Source organism: Bombyx mandarina, chromosome 15, assembly GCF_030267445.1.
Source record: "Bombyx mandarina strain Sakado chromosome 15, ASM3026744v2".
NCBI classification, from domain to species: domain Eukaryota; kingdom Metazoa; phylum Arthropoda; class Insecta; order Lepidoptera; family Bombycidae; genus Bombyx; species Bombyx mandarina.
Window position 1 is genome coordinate 10,429,902 of NC_143221.1, and position 17,754 is coordinate 10,447,655.

Consider the following 17,754-nt stretch of genomic DNA (forward strand, 5'->3'; position numbering starts at 1 on the left):
GAAAAAATAATATCTAAATAAAAGAAGAAAGAAGATACATACATATTACGAAATTCACATTCCACTCTAACTTACCTTTTTTGTGAACTTTCGCTATAGGCAATCGCGCGGTTTAAACGAGACCATTACAGCCACACCATTTGCAATGTCAACACGTTACTAACAAGCTATTAACCATTAAGTACACAGTTCCACACATCACACAGGAAAATGGGAAACACCCGACTCTCAATTCAGTTAAAGATCCAGCTTCATACCACACTACATGGCAATCTTTTAATGATGAAAAATCATCATTACATTTATGATTTTTTTCACCACATCAATCGACGTATTATTAATACAAAATGATCGGGTGTGTCGAATTCTTAATATTTTCTTTAAATTTAGAGTGTATAATAAATGACTAAATTGTAATTGTAGCTTTCCCAACCTACCTTATCATGTGCCGTTTCGTTATCTTAGCGAAATATTATAATTTAATTTTTTTGACCAATAAATTTAACTTTTAACTAAATTTTATTTAGCGGCTTTTATGATACTCCGACAATCAATTTACGATATGCAAAATTTACAGACTAAAAAAACCTAATCTTTGTGACCAGGTTTTATGTTTTTTTATTGCTTTTTACGGGTAGATAAAGCTCGCTTCAATAGCTGCGAGAATCACGTTGCCATGTGTATATGGACTTCTTGCTTAACTAAACACTAAGATAAACTAAGCACTAAGATTTGAAGTCGTCGTGACCTAAAGGATAAGACGTCCGGTGCATTCGTGTTGAGCGATGCATCGAGGTTAGAATCCCGCAGGCGGGTACCAATTTTTCTAATGAAATACGTACTAAACGAATGTTCACGATTGACTTCCACGGTGAAGGAATAGCATCGTGTAATAAAAATCAAACCCGCAAAATTATAATTTGCATAATTACTGATGGTACCACCTCTTGTCCGCGCAGGTAGGTACCACCACCCTGCCTATTTCTGCCGTGAAGCAGTAATGCGTTTCGGTTTGAAGGGTGGGGCGGCGGTTGTAACTATACTGAGACCTTAGAACTTATATCTCAAGGTGGATGGCGCATTTACGTTGTAGTTGTCTATGGGCTCCAGTAACCACTTAACACCAAGTAGGCTGTGAGCACGTCCAACCATCTAAGCAATAAAAAAAATAAAAACTACCCTAAAATTATAATAAATCATTTAATCGCAACCTTTATTTAAATAATAATAAAAGCAGAATTATTTAAATCAGAGTGCACCGAGACGCGATGGCGTGGCTCGGCGCTTTCAGCGATCAGCATTTCAAATGGATTTGCGGCAATCCAAACCGCTACTAAAAGCACTACCGAACTCTTGTTGATATTTATATTCCTGCCAAGATTAATGTTTGTTATTCATTTAATTTACCTTAACGCGAAGTCACTTTTAAGAGTACTTAGAGCTAATATCAACATTAGAATGAACACTTTACCGTATGTACCGAACATTTTATGAAGTTAGAAAACCGCGCGGCTTTTTTTTATTGCTTATATGGGTGGACGAGCTCATAGGCCACCTGGTGTTAAGTGGTTACTGGAGCCCATAGACATCTACGACGTAAATGAGCCACACACATTGAGATATCAGTTCTAAGGTCTCAAGTATAGTTACAACGGCTGCCCTTCAAACTGAAACGCATTACTGCTTCACGGCAGAAATAGGCAGGGTGGTTGTACCCGCGCGGACTCACAAGAGGTCCTACCATCAGTAATTATGCCAATTATAATTTTTCGGGATTTCTGGTAGCTACACAAATAATGACATTTTGTGTGATTTGTTTTGAACGAATGCAATGACTCTGGGTAGACGCTAGCTTTGCTACTCAATTAGACATTATTCGATAAAACACCATTAACTATTTACGTAACAGTCATTTTGATACAATGCGTACTCCATTATCACTTTTGAACTTCAGCCAAAAAACGCATTTAAACTTATGTTATTGCTTTGTTAAGCGAGCTGTTTCGGTTACATGTGGCGATGGCACACTCGCTGATCGTGATAGTTGTGGTTTTGACATCTATTAGCAAATTCATTCAGTTAACAATTTACCTATAACAATATAGCTTTTTCTGAAAATTCTGACTCAAAGAAAATCTACAAAAGCAGGACCAAAATAAATAATAGATTTCAAAAACTAACAATATACGCTTTTATAGGAAATACAACTAAAAAATAGAAAATAAATCTTAATAAATTTTAATTAAAAACAGTGTAAGAAAATATGGTTTTATTGTAAAAAAAAGCGTGGGGTGCCTGGTATCAAGATATGAGTAGAAGGGTTATTTTGATAATATCCTTTTTTAACTATTATTTATTTTTCATTTTTTAGTTGAATTTCACAATTTTTTTTTTAATATTGAATTGTCATCGGTCCTTAATAAGTATACCAAATTTCGAGTTAATCCAACATTTTGAAGGGGGTCAAAATCATGTTCAAAGATTCCGTTACATACTAACATACATACGTCTGAAGCTAATAAAAGCGTATTAAAAAGACAAATGTGGACAACAAACTCTTTAATCTTTACATTAATCACCAGACTTCGGGCAAACTATAATCTAAAGTCTTATCAAATTCAACAATAACAGCGCTTTTGTGCTTGTAATCGAGCGACATTTCGAAGGCGTCCCTTTCCTCAGTCAATCTATCAAAGAAATAACTCGTATTCAATTTAGATTTCATTGAAGCATTAAAACTGTTCTTCGGGCTGTCTTTCGGTGTCGAACAATTATTCTGTATATCGCTCAGTACAGTTTTACGTAAAGCGAATTTTGTCGGCGTTGAATATTTATCGAATACAAGTTTGAACGTTTTGTTTTCCACTTTGGCTGTTTCGACTATGGGTGATCTCGAAATTATAGTCTCTATAATACCTGACAAGTCACTGTGATCTAGTTCGTCTGATTTATTCAATATGCTCAAAAAGTTTTTATTTTTATTTATTTTTTTATCCTCAGCTATGGACAAATTCTTAAAGCTCCTTCTCACACTCGAGACCAAACTGTTGCGCAACGATTTCTTCTTTTTCTTCGCAATAAAACTGTCCATAGTCTTTTGTGTGGACTTCTTCGTGTTTTTCAACTTCCTTTTTAATTTATTCAAGGAAACACTGACATTCAGCTTGCTCGAATTCGATTCAAATTTCGAATGTTTATTAGATTCATTTAATAATAAAATTTCAACGTTATTTTTAGGTTTTCTATTATAACGCCTTTTCGGTTTATCTTCCTGTATATTTTCTTTTTCTTTCTTTTTCTTGATTCTTGATTTTTTTGCTTTTAGAGGTTTCTTCATAGATTCTTCGAATGCCTCAACTATTTTCGGATAAAACTGCCGCATGAGATCTTGTCTCTCTGTTGACGTCCAAACAACAGAGGGATCTTCATCTTCTGCGAACAAATTATTTTTGATATAAGGATTTGTTAAAAATTTCCAATGTCGTTCAAGATTTCGAAATATACCTTCAAATTGATCATCAGGAATTAGTGCTTCGTATACTCCGTTAACGTCAGCCCACACCACTTCGTAACTTGGAACACCTGCATAAAAAAAAAGTATTCTATATTTATGTATTTTTTCTTACCTTATTTTTTTCTATTTAATTTTTCTTAGATTTTGACATATGAATCCCGGGAGTTCGTAATGAAATATTAAATTTTTTTTTGCTCTTTTACATTTTATCGTCACATATATTAAAAAATTCTGAAGATGAATGTTGCAATTTAAAAAAGAAATCACCGTCGTTTCCGTCGAAAATGATTGAACACTCAATTATTAATGTGACTAAATACCACTTCTATTTTCTACAAAAGAATACAAATACAAATTGATTCAAATTGTTTGTGACCGTGTAAGATTGTTAAATTAATAAATTTAGAGTATTTCCTCATTAGTCATGAAATAATATCGTATAATAACTTATAATGCATTCTTTAATTCGCTGCTACACTTACCTCTCGGGTTCCGCTTCTTCTTTATACGAATGGGTTGCACGGTTCTAGACGGAACGCGTTCTTGTAAATGAAATTTCGTTAGCAACGGCAAGAATTTCTCGACGCAGTACCGTTCCGACCAATCAAGTTTCTTCACCATTAATTTCTGTGAGTAATCATAGGTCTTAAAATACAAATTATTTATTAGTTGGAAACTAGCAACCACTGAACCTTGCCGCCTATCTATACCGTAAAGCAATCATGCCAATTTTTACCAAAAAAAAACTACATAATTACATCCAGAAAACAATCAAAAAATTAACAGAGCCACTATCTATGCCTTAAAGCAATTATGCCAATTTTTACCCAAAAAAAACTACATAAATACATCCAGAACATAACTAACAAATGAACAAAACCACATCTGTCTTAAAGCAATCATGACAATTTTTGCCCAAAAAAACTTCATAAATACATCCAGAACACAATTAACAAATTAATAAAGCCACTATCTATGTCTTGAAGCAATCATGCCAATTTTTGCCCAAAAAAAACTACATAAATACATCCAGAACACAAATAACAAATGAACCAAGCCACTATCTTTACGCCTTAAAGAAATCATGCCAATTTTTACCCAAAAAAAGAACTACATAAATAAATCTAGAACACAATTAACAAATGAACAGAGCCACCCAGCAAAATTTATTACCACAAACTGTATCAAGCTCGGAACCGGCGTTTTCAAGCTGTCCAAGTCGATTTTTTCAATGGTGGGCTTCAAAAACTCCTTCATGACTCTCGGCTCGGGGAAGAGAACGCCGCTCGACAGGGCCCGGCTGCGAAGTGACAGCTCTCGCTTCGCTTCCGCTACTTTCGACCTGTAAAAGAATCGACTTTTCACAAAATGAATTTCCTTGTTCGTTCGCGCATCGTAGGTACCTACTTATCGACGCGTCACTTTTGCGTGAAAAAAAACAAAAAAAAATTGTCATTTTCCTCAACTTTAACCTCTAAGTGGGCAACGGTGTTTTCACATTGGTAAATTTTTAATGCGTAAAAAACCACTTGTCTGTATGAATAAGGAGTTCTTGGTCATGTTATAATTTTCGTAATTGCAGGTGATAGGACGTCTTGTGAAGCAATAATACGTTTCGGTTTGAAGGGCGGGGCAACCGTTGCAACTATACTGAGACCTTAGAACTTATATCTCAAGGTGGGTGACGCATTTACGTAGTAGTTGTCTATGGGCTCCAGTAACCACTTAACACCAGGAGGGTTGTGAGCTCGTCCACCAATCCAAGCAATAAAAATGATGATATATCAGTTTCATATCGGAACGTATACCTATTCGTTTTACAAATACACATGCGTTTTATTAAAAACAAACAAACCGTATTACCTACCGAATAAGCTTCGTTATTCCGAAGCAAGACCTTTAATGAGATAAATTAAGTGGCGCAATTACTTATGTCCGAGATCGTTGCAGCCTCGGTCCGTGGCGCAAACGGGGCATCCATTCCTGAGGTGTGTGCGTCCGACGTGACCGCAGCGGTCGCAGCGTCCCGGGGCGGACGCCCAGCGAGCCCGCCTCTCGTAACAATCGGGATCCGACACCCACGATAATAACCTGTTTGCGGCCGCTGTATTTGAATGTGACAAGACAACACGTGCGGTTTCGTTCGACTAAACTGAATTTAATAATATTACGTGAATTTTGTTAAAGTGTGATTACGTTATTCGATACATTATTAGCCTTATCAATGGACGGTGTGCACGCTCTTACGGATCGGCCCGACCCACTGAAACTTTTAGTAGACGCCTGCAGATCTAAAACTTTGATCAGGCATGGGAACCCTGGTAATTTGTACTCGTCGAACAAATCAAAAGATATGCAATAACATTAAACCTAGCCTATTGCCCGTAGAATTTCCCGTCGGATCTTCTCAGCCGGTCGCGATTGCGATCCGGTAGTAGATACATTCGAGAGGCAGCCCTTTCTTCGTAGTTATAACAGCTTATTTTATATGGCATTTACGTATAGTATGTATTTTATGCAACTAGTAACCGAAATGAAAAGTAAATATATATATATATTTTTTTATTGCTTAGATGGATGGACGAGCTCACAGCCCACCTGGTGTTAAGTGGTTACTGGAGCCCATAGACATCTACAACGTAAATGCGCCACCCACCTCGAGATATAAGTTCTAAGGTCTCAGTATAGTCACAACGGCTGCCCCACCCTTCAAACCGAAACGCATTACTGCTTCACGGCAGAAATAGGCGGGGCGGTGGTACCTACCCGTGCGGACTCACAAGAGGTCCTACCACCAGTAATGTAATGTAAAAAAAATGCGTTTATTACATCCTCAGAAAAAAAATCCCTACCCATTCGTTGGTAGCCTAAGAGAGCATTCCAGCTTCGCGCGGACAGATGGTAAGCTCACGGGCTCAACCTGAGAGAATTTACTAACACTAGCCCAAGCAAGACCAGTGCTTCGCAGAATCTACCACTGGTTCAAAATCGCGATCCACTGAGAAGATCCGGCGAGAAATTCAGTGACTGTTTCTATGGGTTAGTTCGCCCGTCAAACTCTTCGTCGTAATCGACGAGTTCGACGAGGGCATTGACCGATGCTTAAGGAGCCTTAAAACACCGAAAGTGGATCCATTCTTCTGTATAAATAAATGATAATATAGATTTGTCGTAGTATGCCCATCACGAAAAACCTATTTCATAGATTTTTTTAAGCTATTGCATAGCTTTTATCGCGGGCCTTGAATCATGAAATTCCGTAACGAAAAAAACCTAACACCCCTCACTCCGCCTACCATGTAGCTCGCATTCAACACATTCACACGTTGCGCTTGTGTAGTGTTTGTAAATAAGCGCGTGGCGTGACGTCACACTGCATGCGCATCAAAAAGTCTGCCCATCTCTCTCTCTCGCGCGGTCTAGCTTATAAGTGTGAAAGGGACAGTTAAGGTTTTGCTTTTATTAATGTTTAATATAGCGTGGTCTTGTTTTATTATTGTTTTAATATGAAATTATCATTGTCTAAATAAAATTGCATAAGTTGATAAAAATGCTATGCAATAGCTTTACCGCGGCAGTTCCCGAGTGCCACACGTTTTTTTATACTAAATAATATACTAGATACGTGAACCTTTTCTAATAACAATCACGCATTCTTCATTCTATTGACTAAAAAAGTAATTAAAATTTATCAGCGTATTTACAGTAATACCTACTAGTATCTTAGTAGTAGTATTTTTACCTAGGAATTACATCATCATCAGCAACAGTGTGCAAAAATTGCACGGCCGTTGTTATGGAAGAACCACACGCGCCAACGACGTAGTCACACCCGCAAAGCAAAGCCAACGCCACCATTTTGTTGCGGCCGAACCCTGAAAAATTCTGTAATCTACAAAATCGACACACCCAAATTTGTATATATATAATATATACATTATATCTAAATATCACCTTATCGGCGTACTTATTGTTGACATTACATTGTCAACGTTTCTTATATGTAGGTACTTAATTTTAGGAAGCCGTACGTTTTCATAATTTTCCTTAACGTAACGGTACGTGTTTGTCGATGTACGACTTTTGATGTAAACGCTACAAAGGTTTCAACAATTTGTTGAAAATAATAATAACCGGTTAGAAATCTCCAAACGCTTGAAGGAGGTTACACGTTATGCTAAGGCTGGCTGGTACTTTGCACAGAGAGTGACTCTGGCTGTCCAACGAGGCAACGTAGCCAGTATCTTGGGAACTGTACCTCCTTCAAGCGCGTTGGAAGATCTGTTCTACTGTGTGCGTTGATTTATGTTTAAATTATTTTGATTTGACTTTTTGTTAATAATAAAATCTAAATAAAAAACCGGTTTGCATTACATTACGTTTCGTGAATTTGAAGGTTTCGTTTACAATCAGCTGGATAAAGGTGAAATGATATTTTGGAATGAAGTCCCTTATGGGACGATGCGGAGGGGTACCCTAACCGGAAAAAAACGTCCGTAACGTAAGATTTTTATTAGTAATTCACACAGTGTACATTATAACTTTTGTAATAACGTACAAAAAATAACATATCTTTATTATATACTTTTTATAAATCATTGTGAATAAAATAAAGTTGATAGCTTTGTAAAGTCGTTTTTTTTTATCAATAAAATAATCATAATAAAATTGTAAAACCGAATAATAATTTTCTTTATACCTCGAATAGAACTTAAAATTAATATTTTTATAACAAGGGACTTCGTTCCTAGCCGGTGTCCCACGAGACCACACATCTTTTTTTAAGAGATTACCATTCGACTTGTACAGTTTTTCGGCGTCATAGCAGTCAACGGAGCCCTGCATCGCGCCTCCACCGGCTGAACTCGACACGCTAAAGTTTCGGTACACTCGTTTCGCTCCGTAAGCAAAACAATCCGAATCTTGGGAGACAACTGCATCGACGAACTACACCAAAAGCATGTTTTAAATGTACGACACTGTATATGTACAAATCAAAGAAAGTTTTTGTAATTTTCCAAATAATAAGTTTTTTTTATTCCTTAGATGAGTGGACGAGCTCACAGCCCACCTGGTGTTAAGTGGTTATTGGAACCCATGGAGATCTACAACGTAAATGCGCCACCCACCTTGAGATATAAGTTTTAAGGTCTCAAGTATAGTTACACCCTTCAAACCGAATCGCATTACTGCTTCACGGGAGAAATAGGCAAGGTGGTGGTACCTACCCGCGCGGCTCGCAAGAGGTCCTACCACCAGTGAATATATGGGTACTTGTTTGTTGTACCATTAGCAAACTCATTTGTTCAATACGATTGAACTATAAAAATTCAAAAGAGACTACAGCTCTAACAATTAGTATCTGGTTACAAACACAACATCTGTTAGGGTATAAAAAGAGAATCATTTAATAAATGTTCTAAAACTTAAAATATTGTAAATTGAAGGTTCTGATGACACATGCAGAAATTTCCACTCACTATTGTTTAAGCTATTACTATAATATGTTTACTGCTATGTACTAAACTACTTAATCCAATTTTTTTAAAATATAGTTATATTAATAAATGTATATTTTTTTCTACATTGTTCAAGCACATACACCTTCAGCATTTAATTGGGCACATGTCGCTTCAGCTTCTCCGCTACCTTTAAGACATATCACTCCCATACTCTTGAGAAGAGTTTCACACTGAAAAAAAGTAATTTTCACATTTTCCTAACATATTCAAGTTATCTTTGCATTACTTTGAATAATTACTAGAGTGATCCACATACTTCCATTAAAACATTTTTAAATCTCTTTCTGGAAACATTAGGCAGTTTTTCACTTGAACAAGCCTTCTCAGATCTGGGTGCGGCACCACGAAATTGGACAGCATTTCGAGTAGCCATTACATCTCTTTTGAGTTCTGGTGCATCTCCTTCCAATACAAATATAGGATTTATTTCAGCCAATAGCAGATACACCGTTCTGAAGAACAGGTTTCTAAAATAAAATTTTGTTATTTGTTATTTTGTATTTTATTAAGATTTTCTGTCATTTCTATTTTCTTTCATTTGTTTTAACACACCAATAGTTTAAATAATTTATATATAAATATTTTTTAAATTCAACATCACAAAACAGAAATCAAAATCCTTTCTTTTTGCTTGCAAAATAAACAATTAAGAAAGATGTCTCACAAAGTTGTCTAATCCAGTGGTCAGTAAGTTTATCATCCAAAAGAGCCAAATGTATATAGATAACTAGCGACCCGCCCTCGCTTCGTTTCGGAAACATTAAAACACACATGTAATCAAAAAAAATAAATAAATAAAAAATTAAAAAAAGTAGCCTATGTTCATCAGGGACAATGTCGGCTTCTAATGGAAAAAGAATTTTTCAAATCGGTCCAGTAGTTTCGGAGCCTATTCGAAACAAACAAACAAACAAACAAATCTTTCCTCTTTATAATATTAGTATAGAAGTATAGATACAAGTTGGAAATTTATTCAGAGCCATTTTTATAGCCTTGCATTTCAAAAATGTTTATATCTATGTCTCTTACAAGGCAAGATAATCAGTAAGTTTCTACCTGGACCAAACATTTTACGGAAGCTTGAGCATAGCTTCAACTGAGAGTTCAAAAAGCCGCATGGGGATTGCAAGTTGCAGTTTGGCGACCACTGGTCTAATCCCTTTTGCCATTGAGGCCCTTTAGGTAGTATACTATAATATACTTCATGTAAACTGTAATAGACCAAGGTATTTATCATTTATATATTTTTAAGTGTTCTCCTGTCTCTTAACTCCGGTCTTCTAACCTCAGTCTATTTAGTGCATGTGCTAAATGCTTTTGATGATTCCCTATACCCCAATAAATACCCTTATCCTATGGTTATGATTCATAAGAAGATGATCAGAAGACTGTTCATTATTAATTATGACAAAAGCCAATATGTACTCAATAATTTTCCAACTTTCCAAGCTTTGTATTCCCCATGTTTCTATTTTTTTATAGAGCATTATTTATTAAGAATATTAACAAATTGCCGAATAAGTAAATTATAAAAAAAAACAAGCAAATAAACCATAACCCACCTAAGATATAATTTCGGTTGGACATGGTGTTCCGTAACATTCTGACTATCACAGACCCAACCAGAGAGGTCTACTGCAATTGTTTCCCCCCGTAACTGAAAATTCCATCCAATTAGTTTCAAACTATATTGTGTTGTTAATTCAAATATTTTATATCAACTCACTTCATGCAAGGATTTCTTTTCACTGAAAGGAGTCAGCACAGACCACAAACCTTTTATACCCATTTCATTTAGACATACTATTACAATAAAGCCGTAATAAAATTCCAAAGTTTACGAGTTACTACCCTGTTAAGAGCTTAAATGTATAGGTTACTGGTATTTTGTGTGATTATTTATTGATGTAACAGCTACTGCTATTTTTGCTGGATATATATCGCAATTTATGAACTTTGTAGTTAGTAAATCGTATTACATATAATCATAGACGTTACACTTAATATTTGAGTTTTATTCTTATAATGTTTATATGATATTTTGACTTTCGCAGAAAAATAACCATTTATTTTGAATTTTTAAACCTAATCATACAACGACAATTTCAATATTGCCATCATAGATAATATTAGATAATACACTTAATATTCAAGAATTGCCAATATTGCCGTCATATCATCGTACCATAGAGTTACTATTCTAACTTATTAACTCCATGCATCGTACACACATAATTTGGATGTGATTTATGGTGTTTTGAATAGAAATAATGCTAGCCTGCGAGGCTGAGCCTCGTGAGATCATCTACTCGCTCGGATAAAGCTGGTATAACCCCTCGAGTCTACCAGCATAAGTCTTGTAGGCATAAAAAATGCTAGCTGTTCAAAGACAGTCAATCGAATGGTTATTATACATCGTTTTTAATTTAGTTTTTAACTACTCAAATGTTCGAAATTTTAAATAATAAAGTATGCGTGAACTCGTAAAGAAAGAATTAGTATTATTACCAATAATTATGAATGCTGGTACTTTTACTGAAACTATACTTCATTCCATCTCATCTCATTTATGTAGTATTTTTATCCTAATTGATTAAAGTATTCAAATAATTTTTCATTTAGGAGAATATTAGAAGGAAAATAAGACTTAACTTAAAGGTCTCGAAACAAAGCCATAAATTCTTCAAAAAAAAACCACAGCTCACTGATTATATTCATTGAATTGACAATTGACAAGGTGAATGAAGTTAGCCCCTCAAAAAAATTTTTTTTCCTATTTTATACTTATTTTCTGTTAATTCGTTTGTTCATCATTTGTTCATGATTGTTCACTGTTAATAATTGTTTGTTCTGCATTTATTTATTTAAAAAAAATATTTAAAAATATACCTACAAGTTAGCCCCTCTAATGCAATTTTTTATATTTTTTCATCCTTAATGACTCGTAAATATTCATTTTCGATTGTTCTTATACAAAACACGTTTGTTCTCTTTCGAAATTACTCGTTTTTTGTTTAATTTACTATTTTTATTAGTTGAATAAATGTATGCAAAATATGTGTACTGCGCATGCGTCAACTATAATGCCTAAACTTTCTACGCGGTTTTAATCGTGAAAAAAAAAATATATAAATCCTGAAGGAGCATTTAATTGGTATACAGTTTAATTAAAAAATTAAAAAAATAAATAAATGAAATAATGTGCATTGGCGTTAAGTTAGACCAAATACATTTTTTCATCATGAACATATTTACTTATTTGTTTATATTACCTATGTGAACTCCCTATCTTTTTTATATCTTCATAACGATAAGTAGGAGGATGGAAAAAATGTATTTGGTCTAACTTAACGCCAATGCACATTATTTCATTTATTTATTTTTTAATTTTTTTAATTAAACTGTATACTAATTAATTGCTCCTTCAGGATTTATATTTGTTTTTTTTCACGATTAAAACCGCGTAGAAAGTTTAGGCATTATAGTTGACGCATGCGCAGTACACATATTTTGCATACATTTATTCAACTAATAAAAATAGTAAATTAAACAAAAAACGAGTAATTTCGAAAGAGAACAAACGTGTTTTGTATAAGAACAATCGAAAATGAATATTTACGAGTCATTAAGGATGAAAAAATATTAAAAATTGCATTAGAGGGGCTAACTTATAGGTATATTTTTAAATATTTTTTTTAAATAAATAAATGCAGAACAAACAATTATTAACAGTGAACAATCATGAACAAATGATGAACAAACGAATTAATAGAAAATAAGTATAAAATAGGAAAAAAAATTTTTTTTGCGGGGCTAACTTCATTGACCTCAATTGACATACCTACATAATTAAAGATGGGTTAATACCATAGACCTATATAGTAGGGACACGACATATTGTTCTATACGTACAATTGCTTATATAAATAGCACCCATTTTGAAGGCACATACATAAACATATATCTATCTCGTTCTTACTCAGCACTTTAACTCGCAGGAAAACAATATAACAGCATTTCAGTGCGTACATAAAATGAAACCTGAATATACGTAAATATCTCCGTCTCCGTCTAATGCGGCCGAAAATCCGCCATGTTTAGCGCGCCAAATGTCATTGTCACGTCAGTTCGGCCGTCTGTTTTGGGTTGTACATTATTTATTGACTTTGATATCGATTTAATATGATTGATTATATAAAATTTCAAAATTTATCATGCTTAAAACATACAAAAATAATAATTAAAACGTATTTTATAGGATCTCAAGAAAGTCGATGCCCTAAAACTATTATCTATATGTATTTAAATTCATTATGGAGCCCTCATCCGAAAAATCCATTTTTCGGTCGGAATCTATTGATCATGACACTAATCATAAATACCACTTTAAAATATGTCATCAAAACATATTTAGACATTCTGTTTAGATATTTCGGGAAAAAGGCTACCGACAAAATCTCTTCGGAACTATTTAAATAAAATAGTTTTATTCCGCAGTGAGTAAAACACTATTGTAAATTTGTTAAATATTTAATAATTAAGTGATTTTAGAGAGGAAGTCACAAGGAATGACGTTTGTAATTAATGAATAAATGTTCTGTAGGTGTTTTTTTTTTCACGCGGTCCCTTGATAAGTTTAAAATTTGAATCACTCTCAAGCGAAAGCGATTCAAATGGTGCGGCGCACCTTCCTTGGGGTGCGCTGCGGTAGTATGTTACGGACTTTAGAGTCAGCAAAACAATGAAAATAGATTGTAATAGTCTAAGAAAAACACGTACTCAAAATACGATAACATTTAGCATGCTAGAAATGGGCTGATGGCTTTGGACTACGCCATATCTTTATGTTTTGCGACAAATGACAACTTTATAAAATCAGTGTAGCAACTTTTAAAAATCATCATATCGTTTACTTGGCAAATTCGAAGGACGAACTTGTCTTAGATTTCACCCATCTAAATCATATCATATTTGCACATAACAATATACCTACTTACTTCCCATTAAAGTATAAATTCTACAAATAAATAATACTCAACAATATTTAAAATAAAATGAGCCAAGAACGTTTATCGATAAAACCTGATAACATTGAAATCTTTTGTACAGCACTAAAGCCGCCATGTTTTGTGGCCAGATGACGTCACAGTGGCACGAAATTTTGGTTGACGTTTCATTTCCATAGGTTTCCTACTTCATTGGTTAATACCGATATTTGTCAATATTAGCGAATACTAATATATTCATGATGTAATATTATAATACCTTAACGAATACGTGAATATCCTGATATCTTAATATACTTCGATAAAACGGGTAAACGAGTTAAACTTAATACGGTATTCGTGAAATAAGTTAATGATTATTAATACACTTAATACGGTATTCGTTACCGTATTAAGTTTAACTCGTTTATCCGTTTTATCGAAGGATATTAAGATATCAGGATATTCATGTATTAGTTAAGGTATTATAATAATATAAAAATGAAATGCTGTTAGTTAGTCTCGCTAAAACTCGAGAACGGCTGGACCGATTTGGCTAATTTTGGTCTTGAATTGTTTGTGGAAGTCCAGAGAAGGTTTAAAAGGTATATAAATATGAAAATGCTCGGAATGAAATAAAAATAACAATTTTGTTTTTCCTTTGATTGTCCCCCGTCGCACAGTGGGTCGATACTGTGATTTTAGTGACTTAGGGACCAACTTTGTTTTTTTATATATTTTTTTATGTAGATAGGTAGAGCTCGTTAATCTCAATAATAATTGTTTTGGGCAAAAATTACAAAAACTTTATAGTTTGGTCAGAAAAATGTGTTTTGTGATTTTTTTGTATGGAGCGGGTCACATTAAATTAAATTCCTGCTAAGTACCGCGAGGTCCCGCTTTGAAACTTTATTTTCCTTAAACCTTGTCTAGTCTACTATCATTTGATGCTATGAACATGTGCATAAAGTTGCAACTCTGCCAAATAAATGGATCGAAAAAAATTAATAAATACATAGAATAAAAACCTTTATATTTTTTTTCGTAAGTGCTTTTAAGTTAAATTTGATATGGATTAGTAAGTAAAAGCACGTAATGATACTCATAATTACATAATACCTAACAACAATACATTTAGTAGGTCTCTAATTAAGCAATCTCTCTAATTATTAAGATAGTTAACATTATTTAATGAGGATAATTAGTTAAGTAGCCATTACTGGGTAGTAGAAAATATAGTAAACATTTGTTTGTCTCTGGAAGTATAAAGTGACCATGTTTATTATATACTAACTAGTGTTCGTTTATTCGTACTACTACTAACATCTCGTGATTGTCGTTGTGATCTTGCTGTTTCCGTTATAATTGATAATTTTGTTAACAATTTAGGATTATTTATGATTTTAAGAGAGCAACTACAGTCGCTGTCTGATAATAAAAAACTCTTTCAATTCCTACAAAATCAAATAAACGTGACCGAAGAGAAAAATGTTGAGCTCCAAAAATTCAGTACGCAATTTTGTTCAAATATAAGTGCAATATGGAAACGAAGTAGTCGCATGTTAGCACAGTTTATAAGAAAAAAATGTGATTGGTTAGAATGTGCAATAAACTGGCCTGAAGGAATGATACCTGAAGCTATCAACACTGCACATGAAAGGCTCGAGATTTCTAATACTGAAGATGTTGAAAATGTACCACCCTCAAATGTACTACAGAAGCCTCGACATCTATTTTTGCACCTCGAAAACCTTTTGAAGAATTGGGATCCAGGCAAAAACGAAGACGCATTGAAAAAATTTACCAATCGCTTTCGTTATCCCCGGATGAAATGAAAACTACTACAATTACTAGTTTGAGAAACACTAGAAATGAAGATGTAGGAGAAATAATGAACCACTTGTCAAATCACCCCGAAGATCTAGAAAAAGTTAATGAGTATTTAATTACAAGTAAAGTGAAAAGTAGTACATATTCTCCCGATAAGGCAATATTAGTTTCACTTAAATTAAGTGGCAGTATATAAACCTAAGAGAAGCAGCAAGTGAAAATGGGTCTGATTTATACCCTTCTTAATATAAAATTAAGCAAGAAAAGACCAAATGTTATCCAGGGAAAGACGAGGTAATTATTACTAAAGAAGGAGCTGCTATTAAAATGCAAGCATTACTAAACTTGGCGCTATATAGGCTTTTAGATGTGATTACTTCGGATTTGGACTCTGCAAGAGAGCTACTGCTTATAAGCAAATAGGCTTTGATAGAGCCCCAGGTCAAAGTAATTATAAACAAAAAACTGAAACAGAGTTTGATGATTCATCTATTTTCATGGTCAGTCTAGTTCCTATAAGGCTTCAGAAATTTGATGGAACAATTGTTTGGGAAAACGACCTCATCAACTTTTTATTGCCGTCCAATAATGTTTAAATTTACAAAAGAAACGCAGTCAACAGTGACAATTATAAAAGCTAGCATAACAGAAGAAATAGAAAGACTTCAGCCATCAAAAATCAAACAAGTTGAAGTTAAGCATCAATTGCACATGATGATGATGGACAGCAAAATAACCTCATATTTTTCAGAAACATTTTCTGCTGTCTGTGATATTTGCAAAGCAAAACCGTCAGAGTTTTTTGGAGTGACTTGCTTATCAAAGAGAAAATAATGAAGAAATATTCCAGTATGGAATGCCATCTTTACATGCCTGGATAAGATGCATGGAGTGCTTACTTCATATCGGTAAATATAATTTTATTACTTCACAATTTTTTCATCATATGTAGTTTCCTGTGAGATTATTTTTTATATGACACTTTTTTGTTTGCGTCTTATCGTTTGGACTTCAAGAAATGGGGTTGCAAGGGGGGATGACAAAGAAAAAATATCAATCAGAAAGAGCGCTATACAGCAAGCGTTTAAAAAGGAATGCGGTTTACTTATAGATGTTGTCAAGCAAGGAGTAGGAACAACCAATGATGACAATACTGCCAGAAGATTTTTCAGGGATGCAGAAGAAACAGCCCGCATAACAGGAATACGTAAAGATTTAATAGAGAGGCTTCACGTGATTCTTCACTCTGTTGCATCTGGAGAGCGCGTTTCCAAATTTTCGGAATTTTTTTGATATACTGCAGAATTGTATGTTAATGTATATCCCTGGTATTATATATGCCTTCCAGTATCCATAAATTGTTAGCACATGGCAGTGATATATAATAATGAAGAACTTTGGTGCCATTCGTATAGGTAAACTCTCGGAAGAAGCAGCGGAAGCTCGCAATAAAGATTTTCGGAAATATACAGAGAGATGTTATTCAAGAATGAGAAGTAGAACGTCGACTAATGAGGATATTTTACACAATCTTCTTTCGTCTTCTGACCCAAAGATCGAAAGATGAAACAAAATATATAATATTTAGAGAGATTGCATAATTAGAGACCTACTAAATGTATTGTTGTTAGGTATTATGTAATTATGGGTATCATTACGTGCTTTTACTTACTAATCCATATCAAATTTAACTTAAAAGCACTTACGAAAAAAAATATAAAGGTTTTTATTCTATGTATTTATTAATTTTTTTCGATCCATTTATTTGGCAGAGTTGCAACTTTATGCACATGTTCATAGCATCAAATGATAGTAGACTAGACAAGGTATAAGGAAAATAAAGTTTCAAAGCGGGACCTCGCGGTACTTAGCAGGAATTTAATTTAATGTGACCCGCTCCATA

General features: G+C 34.1%; 1 protein-coding gene across 2 annotated transcripts; it reads right to left on the reverse strand.

The window, feature by feature from the left end:
• Positions 1-2,544: 2,544 nt before the first annotated feature.
• On the reverse strand, positions 2,545-11,735 carry Gen (XPG-like endonuclease). 2 transcript variants are annotated; one of them, XM_028181059.2, is made up of 11 exons: positions 10,763-11,735; positions 10,599-10,693; positions 9,293-9,503; positions 9,117-9,206; positions 8,308-8,461; positions 7,257-7,389; positions 5,444-5,605; positions 4,688-4,856; positions 3,997-4,141; positions 3,505-3,582; positions 2,545-3,432 (listed from the first exon to the last, which is right to left on the reverse strand). In XM_028181059.2, the coding sequence occupies exons 1-11, from the start codon at positions 10,823-10,825 to the stop codon at positions 2,576-2,578; spliced, it is 2,157 nt and encodes a 718-aa protein (XP_028036860.2). In that variant the 5' UTR covers positions 10,826-11,735; the 3' UTR covers positions 2,545-2,575. The 2 variants fall into 2 exon arrangements, with proteins under 2 accessions (XP_028036860.2, XP_089589109.1); XM_089732983.1 differs by lacking the exons at positions 10,599-10,693; positions 10,763-11,735 and adding an exon at positions 10,093-10,217.
• Between the last annotated feature and the right edge of the window lie 6,019 nt (positions 11,736-17,754).